Genomic DNA, 10,227 nt, shown 5'->3' on the forward strand with positions numbered 1-10,227 from the left:
GTTTGAAAGAGAGTAATTTGGCCTTTGTCTGCAATAATATTTAACTTAATGGTCACTGATTGGCTTGTGTTATCCTCATGTTACAGAGAGACCCTGCTGAGGAGGCCTTGAAGAGCAACAACATGAATCTCGACCAAGCCATGAGTAAGTAAACTACTAACATTTGTGTACAAAATATGTCATTGTGTTTGTGTTGTCTCTTTTTAGTCCAAAGTGAGATAAAATACTGTAAACATGTTAAACCATTTAAAGGAATTAACCTCACTCATCTCTGCTCACAGGTGCACTGTTGGAGAAGAAGACAGACCTGGACAAGAGGGGTATGGGCATGACTGATTACAGCAACGGCATGAACAAGCCCCTGTTGTGCCGTCCCTCAGCACTCTCCAAAGACCCCTCCGACCGCAACACGTTCCTTGACAAGGTAAGACAGAATGAAACCAACTCACCTTCTGGGCCTTTTCCAAACATCTGTCGTGCCGCAAAGGTTATACAACAGTCAGAATTTTTATGGTTCAGTACTTCCTGCTCTGCTGTCTATACAGATTTACAGATACAGATTTTGACTTAGGTGTGTTTTGTTATAAATACTGGATAATGATTTTTTTTTTTTTTTTTTTTATTTCTTTGTCAACCATTTATTTTTGTTCCCATCCAGGATGGTGTTATGTCAGATGATGCCCCCCCATCACCATTTCTGCCTTCCCCCGGCCTGAAGCTCCCAATGACCAACAGTAGCCTTTCTGGGCAAGGTCTGGGACAAGGCAACCCGGGGCTGGCCATGCAAAACTTGAACAACAGACAGGTAACACACACACTCTCTCAACATTGACCTTAATTATTATTAAAGACTTCCAGAAACACTTTTTACATTTCGCTCTCAGCTAGGACAAAAAATGTGATTAGTTCAAGACTTGGGTAGATTTGAACTGCTGAGGTGCTCTAAGATTTGATCCACATTATCAACAACAAAGTACCCAGTAAGATTTTCAAACAAACCTCAGAGTGAATTGTATTTTGTATCAACAGTATCTGTTTATCATACAGAAAATTCAAAACCATCATTTTAAAACTGAACAGGTCAAATGGGATTTAAGCGTATGATGTGATAGTAACAATAGATAAAATAAATTTGTTTTGCACACGCCTCTTTACCCACATGCTGTCTCAAAAATCCACTTTTCTATTGTGTGCTTATGTGTGTGTGACCTTGCCAAAGTGCCCATTGAAATCAGATAGTTATGCTCTATCAAATATCACCCCCTGAGGCAGACCTGGCCCAGAAAAATCTGCAGTATGTCCTTGAATCCCCAAACAAAGGCACTGGGAGTTGGTCTTTTTTTGCGCTAAATGAAACACCTCTCTAAAAACATTAGATAGAGATGTGGATGAATCCGCTTTTGTTTTTGGCCATTTGCTAAATCAAAGCCATTCAAATTTCGCTATGTAACAGCCAGCTCCTTTCGGTGCTGTAGTTCAGTATGTGCACAGGGTTTAGTGTGAAGTTAGACGTTGAGAGTAAACGCTTTCAAAAATGTTTTTAGAAATTCCTTTGTGGGTTGGAAGGGAGATATTATGTGCACTTACAAGGCTTTTGAAAGCTTTTAAAGTGTTCCTCCTCATTCAATTCAAGTGCACTTATTCAAGTATTGATTGAGCCAGTCAAATAGATAAAAGACTTCACATTTCGAGTTTTAACTCGTAGCTTTAAATTTGAAATGTTTGCATTCTCTACCACAAGAGTAAATAATTGTCACTTTTTTTTTGATCCAACGGGTCAGCTCTTTAGTATTTAAATGCTCTAAATGGCTTCAGTAAATTTTGTGATTCCTGCTTATAGATACCCAGTGGAATGTTTGGCAGTAGTGGAGTAGCACAAACCCGGGCCATGCAGCAGCAGCCTCCTCAGCCACCAGTGCCACCTCTCAGCTCCTCCCAGCCTAGTCTACGTGCTCAAGTGCCTCAGTTTCTCTCCCCTCAGGTAGATATGCTCACATTATGATGTACTAATAATTTGGATTTATAACATATAGCGAAGGTAAAACCTAGTTTCCAAATTGTAGGAACACTATATGACATCCAATATTTGTAAATATTTGGATTTCTCTTCCATTTTTATCAGTACTATAGTCTATAAAAAGCTGTGCTCCACCCTTGTGAATGAGAAGGTAATTTAATTTATTTTTGCAGCAAGTAGTGAGGATTATGTTTCACAAAATGTTTAACGAAAATTATAATTTTAATCTATCGAAAAATCTCAAATTCTAAAAGAAAAACAGAAATGTATCTTCTGAAGCTGTAACTGGAATTGTATTGTTCCCAGAAAGTATCCAAACTCCTTTGTTAGACCCTTTTCCTCTTTGCACATATGAGTAGTGACTTATTTTACCTTGCCAGAAGCTGCTCTTGCGCAGTTGTTGTGATTTGCAGTGACTAACTTGTCATCTCTCCGCTCTGCCTCCCCATTCTCCCCTAACCCCCTCAGGTCCAAGCACAGCTCTTGCAGTTTGCAGCAAAAAACATTGGTCTGAATCCTGCACTTTTAACCTCACCAATAAACCCTCAACAAATGACTCTCTTGTACCAACTTCAGCAGCTGCAAATGGTGAGTCCAAGCACACAATCCACACACAAGGCTGCCTTTTGAAATTGTCTTTATGTAGGTTTTTAATTTAGTCTTGAATATTGACTGACAATATTAATGGTTCATAATAACAAGAATGTATCACATATGCACAATGTACCCATCTATCCTAATCTCTTGTCTCAGCTTCTATGCATTTGACATAACTGTGCTATTCTCACTGTTTTTTTTTTCTTTCAGGCGTACCAGCGTTTACAAATCCAGCAGCAGATGATGCAGGCGCAACGCAATGTTTCCGGCCCCATTAGACAACAAGAGCAGCAAGTGAGTCAACAAATTTATCAATAAAACCACAAAATGTGTGACCATAGAGGGCGTCTTTTTAGACTTGTGACCCCATGTGAGCACTGACTCAAATCACTAACACAAATATCTTGTGTTCCACATAATGTCATGTGTACCATAACAACAAAAATGGGGACAATATATGCATGGTTATGACAGGACTCACTCACACTTGAATAATTCAACCTTGGAACAGGTTACTTCATGTCTGACATGAGCCAATAACTTCTGTTATTGCGAAAAGAGTTTGTTCTGCTTTTTAAAAGAAATGTGGTTCCTTATTGATATCAGTGTCCTGCTGTAATGTATGGGCCAGCTGCAGAGGGGGATGTTTTCACAAAGAAGTGCTTGCTTCTCTCAGATGTATTTCCTTACCTTTATTTCCACACTACATATTTTTGTCCTCTTTTTCTCATCTGTTTCTGACTGTAACAGTTTTTCTGCTTTGAATTCTTCTCTCTCTTCCAAAAAGCCCTAATGATATTAATGATATATCGTTGTGACACTGCTTCCCTTCTCTCCCAGGTTGCACGTACAATCACCAACATGCAGCAGCAGATCCAGCAGCACCAGCGTCAGCTGTACCAGGCGCTGCTGATGAAGCAGCAGCAACTTCCCTCTCATTCCTCCTCCTCTTCCTCCTCCGCTGGTCTACATCCCCCCGGTGGCCCCACCGGAGGCCCTGGCTCCGGCAAATCAACCCTGGACCCCTTCACAGGCCCACACCAGGCCCAGGGCCTTACCGACACACTGCACACCAAAGAGCCGCCGTCTTCGCCCAACGCCTACAGCACCTACCCTCTCTGTGAGTCTAGGACAGGAACTAAACAAAGTTTTGAATAATACGATACAAATAGTGCTTCTGCTTGACAGGACAGCTGTAGATAGACAGGAAATGTAGGGAAAGACAAGCAGCAAATGGTCGCGGCCGGGAATCGAACAGGCAACCTCTGCGACGAGGACTATAGCCTCTGTATGTGGGGCGCTTAGACTGTTAGGCCACTAGCGCCCCCTTCCCAGCAATTTTAACTAGATTTATTTTACAAAGTTGAAAAAGAGAAATCCTTCAAAGTGTATTAATTAGCACTTGTGCGTTTGTCCCCCTAACAGCCGGACTAAATCCAAACATGAATGTAAACTGCATGGAGGTTGGGGGTCTGTCCCTGAAGGAGCACCCTCAACCCCAATCCCGCCTGTCCCAGTGGACACACTCCAACTCCATGGACAGCCTCTCTGGCAACTCCTCAAACATGGAGAACCTCAATAAGCACGGTACGTTGAACACAAACACAGGTATACATACATTAAGTAGATACACACAATTTCTCAGTTAAAGAAACATCCCACTTGAAGAAGCCTGATGAAAAACATAATGGATTCCACCCTTTCACTTTGGAGCTTCTGGGAAACTCAGTTGAAACCAGCCGGTGGTCAGCTGCAACTTAAATTGCAACACTTAAGGTGTCAACAGCCATTTCTCAGTGCAACTTTTTTTTTCACCATCTGACTGCACACTCATTCACAGCCAAGAATCTCACTGCTGACAAGAAACTTATTCGGAGGTGTTAGGAAACTAAGACTCAGTAATATGTCTGTCAGAATTCAGTCTTACTCTGTTAGTTTATAGTCACCTAGCTTAAGTACACAACCTGATTAATCTCATACCTGGAAGCAAGCCCTGACATTACATTTGTTTGTTAGCAGCAAGGAAATGTACTAGTGTCTAGCCTATTTTCACACTTGAGATATCATCAGTCCAGGTTGGAGGCCTTTGTTCTGCACATTCTGTCATCAAACTGAAACTAGGATAAGAATCTAACAGCCAGAAACATTCATTTTCACTTCCATGTAGTGTGAAAAGATGCAGTGATGTCTTTATGAACAATGAGCATCAGTTGTTTAACTCATAATAGATGATCAAGAGTCTGTTTCTGTAGTTTGTATGTTGTTTTCAAATGTTTTTAATACGTATTGTTCCCTCATCATAAATTCACCTGAATAACTTCTCTCCCTTTGTGTACACTAGGTGCCATATCTGCTGCCTCTACCCTGGGCCCGCCTGGGAAGCCCCCCCAGATGGAGGACTCCTACAGCCCTTACAATCTAATGTCCAGCTCTGAATCCCCGACCAGTCCCCTGGTGCCTCCTGACAGCTGGGGCCAGGGCAAGAGCCCCAATGAAAAGATTACCAATGGGACCAACATTAACTGGCCCCCAGGTGAAAAAAAAAATGCAAAAATAGAGCTGCATTACACATCCTTCATCACAACCTTGTTTCACCAAATAAGATTATTTCAGTGGTTGCATTAATCTTAGAGTAGAAATGAAGAAATGTGTGGCTCTATGTTCCTTGAGCTCTGGTCTTGTCATTTTAAAACCCTTTCATCAAGTGCTTTTTTGTGGCCACACAGAGTTCTGCCCAGGGGTGCCATGGAAGGGCCTTCAGAACATTGACCCTGAGAACGACCCCAACATGACCCCTGGCAGTGTCCCCAGCGGTCCCACCATAAACACCAACATCCACGACGTCAACCGCTACCTGCTGAGGGACAGGAACGGAGGTAAGAGGAAGGTCCCACCTATCACTTAAACACAGCTCGTACCTTTAATCCAGGGGTGTCCAAACTTTTTTCACTGAGGGCCACATAAAGAAAAATATAAGGAAGGCTGGGCCACTGTAGGTATTGTACTTGAATAAACATAAAGAAAAAACAGCATACGTCACGGCTTTCCAGCTGTATTTTTCATTTATTTTTTACAAAAAGGGAACATCTTAGAAAGACAAAAGTAAAAGACACAGGTTAGTTTGGTGGTCCATGGCTTCAAAATTATAGCCTCAAGTTGTAACTTGAACCCCTTTGTAGTATTCTGGCAGCTCATTCTTATAACAGCAGTCATCAGAATACTTCTTTATCAGAATAGAACCATGCTGATCCCCTTTTACAGCACTGTATAGAGGGGGGAAATAAAGAAAGGGGGGAGGGGTGTGTTACAAGCCTGTAATGCAGTCTATGCAAATAAAAACAGCTGATTCATAATTTAAATTGGCTCTTAATATTTTTCAGAAAATGTTAACAAGTTTAATTGATTTAATTTACTATATTCAATATTCAGCCTTATTAACACATAAATACTGTGTCACAATTTTTTAACTCACCGATGATGGGAGTATTATTGCACTTAGTGGGAGCAGTGATGTTGTGCTTTGGACTGTAGGATGGCTGGCAGGTCTGGAGTAAGATTGGTGGTTGAGATGCGAAGCACATCACCGAGATGGCTGTTTGTCATCTTCATTCTCAGTCTGCTTTGATTCAGCGTTACCAGAGAAAATGTTTGCTCACATATGTACGTTGAGCCAAACAGACTCATCATTCTTTTTACGTGGCGCCTCATCAGAGGAAACTTTGCCTTTTCCAAGCTGCGGTAGAAGTCGGTTACAGAGAGAAGCTGATGTTGATTCTTCAGAGAATCTTCACGCTATCAGTTCTAATTGCAGACTTTCCTCCACTTCTTCTGCATCCACCAAGAAGGGGGCTGAGAACAGTTTGATATCTTTCTCAATAGCAGAAAAATCTTGAAAGCGCTGGCTGAATTCTGTCTGAAGAGATGTGATAACAGACGCATGTTTTACCTTTTCAGCAGACAGGTTGGCTTTGGGAAAAGCAGAATTGACTTTGGACAGCGTGGGGAAGTGCGCAACATTGAAGTTACGTAGCTGTGTCTCAAAGAGACGGAGTTTCACACAGAATGCTTTCATGTGCGCGTAAAGCTGTGGCACAAGCTGGTCCTTGCAGGCTCTTGTTCAGTGCGTTAAGATGACCAGTAATATCAACCAAAAAGGCCAGGTCTGCCAACCAGAGAGGGTCACTCAGTTCATGCAGAGGTCAGTCCTTATCTTTCAAAAACTGATCAATTTCTGACCGCAGGGGAAAAAAGCGCTGCAATACGGAGCCGCGGCTCACCCAGCGCACATCAGAGTGGTAGAGGAGGTCCCCATATTCTGCATCAGTTTCAGATAGGAAAGCCTGAAATTCTCTGTGATACAGCCCTTGTGCTCGAATTACATTAACCGTTTTTACAACAGTGTTCATCACATCGCCAAGCTGGACTGCTTTGGCACAGAGGGCTTCTTGGTGGATGATACAGTGCATTTTAGCAGCCTGACCTCCACTCGCCTGCACCTTTGCGCACACCAGTGACGCCATTCCTTTGCGCTCACCTTTCATTGCTGGTGCCCCGTCTGTTTTAACACCACACAGCTTGTCCCATGGAAGTTTCATCTTGTCGATCGCAGCTGATACTGCTTCAAAAATATCATTTCCTGTCGTTGTGCCTGTTAGACTCCTAAGGTCGAGCAGCTCCTCCGTAATGCAAAAGTTGTCGTCAACTCCCCGCAAAAAAATTAACAGCTGTGCGGTGTCTGTGGCATCTGTGCTTTCATCACATGCAATCGAGTAAAAATCAAAAGTACAAGCCTTATCTGATAGTTGATTTTTTAAGTTAGCTGATAGGTCCTCGATTTGCCGGGCAACTGTATTTCTAGACATGCTTAGATTGTTGAAGTCCTGTATTTTCTCCGGGCACATAATACCTGCAAGTAGATATCATGTGCTTGAACTGATGCATACATGATTTTTTTTTTCTCTCTGTCTCTGGTCAACACACTGTCATGTTAGCTACCTCCCCAGCTCCACCACTTCAGAATGTTTCTCTACCTCCAACCAGCAGCGACTGGCCAGTCAGTGGCTACTCTAGCTCTTTCAGTCTGTCGTCCTCTGATGGAGACAGCTCAGGTACACATCCATAGACCTCCCCTTTATGTGTGGACCTGCTCAACATCCCCTCCTCCAAATAAGATAAGATAAGAGATAAGATAAGATATTACTTTATTGAGCCCTGATAAACACTGTCTTTTCTCCTTACTTATCCTAAACCTTATCCTAAACCTTACCTGACCCCCTGACCTATGTTTATCACCCTTCTTCCCACAAGTCACGTGTCCCCTAAGTGCCTTTTAGACAACACCTCTAATACTTCAAAGACAGTAACCCCACCTAAATGTGATTTTTTTTTCTATCTTCTGTGACATTTAAATCAAACCACTGAAAAATGCCCCACCCAGCTGCTTATGACATTGAGTGAGTGTGTATGTGCGTACTGTAAAATAACAGCTTGCAAGAATTCAGTTTACTTTGTGATATGTAGTTTGACATATATATATATATGTAGTTTGACATATATATATATATATATATATATATATATATATATATATATATATATATATATATATATATATATATATATATATAGTTTGTGGACACTTTTTTTCTTGCTTTTTCACAGCAATGACAAGTTAATCCAGAACAGTGGAATCTAAACAGTTAACATTTAAATAATAGTGATTGTCGATCTCATAAGAAGACTTCACATGGTTTACTGCTAGTATCTGTGTTTTTTTTTACCTTTCATTAGGATTCTCATTTAAGCCACTTTTAGACCTGAAAAGTTTCATGGTAACATTTCAGTCCACTGAAGCAATAATGACTTTTGTGAGCCAGGACTAAAAGAGGAATTCCTTGTTTTGAGTCAACAACTGTTATTAAAAAAACATCATTCTGAATTTGTCAATTTTCTCTCTCCCAACCCCTCTCTCCTTGAAAAGGTAAACTTTCTGACATGAAGTCCACCTGGTCCCAAGGGCCTATCTCACAGAGCCAAGCTTCTCTGTCCCATGAGCTGTGGAAAGTCCCTCAGGGTCCCCGCAGCTCAGCAGCCCCATCCCGACCCCCACCAGGCCTCACCAACAGCAAGCCTGCATCCACCTGGGGCGGGAACTCGCTGGGTCTGGGTCAAGGCTGGAGCGGCTCTTATTCCTCTGGTGAGCATTCTGCTCTGTACCACAATGTACTCTGCTATTGTCTGTCAGCTTCTAATTACACTGACCTGAATTTATCTCAGTGAAATTCATGCTCTTTTCTTAAGAAGTGAAAGATAAAAACTACAAACAACAACACTAACAAGACAATTGCACATCTTTTAATTTTGGTTATCTTTGCTGAGTGTATGGACACTGATGACTCTCCGGGTTCACTCTCAGGTGGTCCTTAGGAGGACTAGAACTCTTAAACTAAAACAACATCATTACATCATTACATGAGGAGGAATAATCATTTGTACTTCTAAAAATATGCCTCAAGCGATGAAAAGGTTAAATGTACAACTCTTGATACTTATAATCAGAGTTCCTAAAGACATTTCACATTGCCTGGAGTTGCAGACAACTTTCACGAAAATAAGAACAATCGATATTATAATGTAATCATCTCAAAATCAGGCACTTCACACCAAGCAAACACAGACCTGACTAAAGATGCATAGGTGTGATGGAGTTCACAGCTGTGACTGTGTGCTCAGCCCTCGTAGTGTGTATGATGAGTGAACACATCCTGCCTAACTGACATCCTGAGGTTTACCAGTTCAGAGCCTCATTTAAACGCTGTACATATAACCTTGTTTTCACAAGTTTGAGTTAAAGCCACAACTCTGCTTATTAAGGTACACGCAGAAATCTTTGTGTGAAAATAGATTGCAGTTGGTGTATACTTCCATCCAGAGCTGATGCAGGGGAGGGCTGAGAGGAAACTGAAAATATCCAATTTTTCTTTGAGTATTTTATGACAAAGGCACTTGCTTTTACACATTTTCTCCAGACATATTTTCAGACATAAAGGGCTTAAAACTTAAAAAATATAATATATTTGACGATGTCCATATTTCTGTTACAGAGGGAACCACCTGGAGTACTGACTCCAACAGGACCAGCAGCTGGCTGGTGCTGAGGAATCTGACCCCACAAGTATGTACTCTGTACTGCTAATTTGTGATTGATTGATTAATGTTGCAGGTTATTATGGTTAGAGTAGTGTCAGATGCTTTTTCCCCAAGCTTTTGGGTTTTCTGTCACTTAGTGTGGACAGGACACATGTTCATTCATTTACTTAGAAAGAGGAGGAATTTAATTGAAATGTAAAAGTAAAAAAAGAAAAGAAAAGCTTTAGAAAAATTAGATATTAGCATTAGTTATAAAGGCAATTTTTTTTCTCTCCTTCCTATAGATCGATGGCTCAACTCTGCGGACTCTGTGCTTGCAACACGGCCCCCTGATCACATTCCACCTCAACCTGACCCAGGGGAACGCTGTGGTGCGCTACAGCTCCAGGGACGAGGCCGCAAAGGCCCAAAAGTCTCTGCACATGTAAGCCTCAGAAAATCTGTTATCAGCCAAAATAAAGATG

The 10,227-nt window shown here is 41.5% G+C and overlaps 1 protein-coding gene across 1 annotated transcript in view; it reads left to right on the plus strand.

The window, feature by feature from the left end:
- tnrc6c2 (trinucleotide repeat containing adaptor 6C2) overlaps positions 1–10,227 on the plus strand; it is a 54,213-nt gene that overhangs the window by 36,234 nt on the left and 7,752 nt on the right. Inside the window, 13 exon segments of the mRNA XM_034688400.1 lie at positions 87–144; positions 282–424; positions 659–805; positions 1,841–1,981; positions 2,486–2,605; positions 2,825–2,908; positions 3,455–3,734; positions 4,040–4,201; positions 4,956–5,147; positions 5,341–5,490; positions 8,595–8,810; positions 9,718–9,788; positions 10,048–10,187. Coding sequence (XP_034544291.1) covers positions 87–144; positions 282–424; positions 659–805; positions 1,841–1,981; positions 2,486–2,605; positions 2,825–2,908; positions 3,455–3,734; positions 4,040–4,201; positions 4,956–5,147; positions 5,341–5,490; positions 8,595–8,810; positions 9,718–9,788; positions 10,048–10,187 — 1,904 coding nt within the window.

This window comes from Notolabrus celidotus, chromosome 7, assembly GCF_009762535.1.
Source record: "Notolabrus celidotus isolate fNotCel1 chromosome 7, fNotCel1.pri, whole genome shotgun sequence".
Classification (NCBI taxonomy): Eukaryota; Metazoa; Chordata; class Actinopteri; order Labriformes; family Labridae; genus Notolabrus; species Notolabrus celidotus.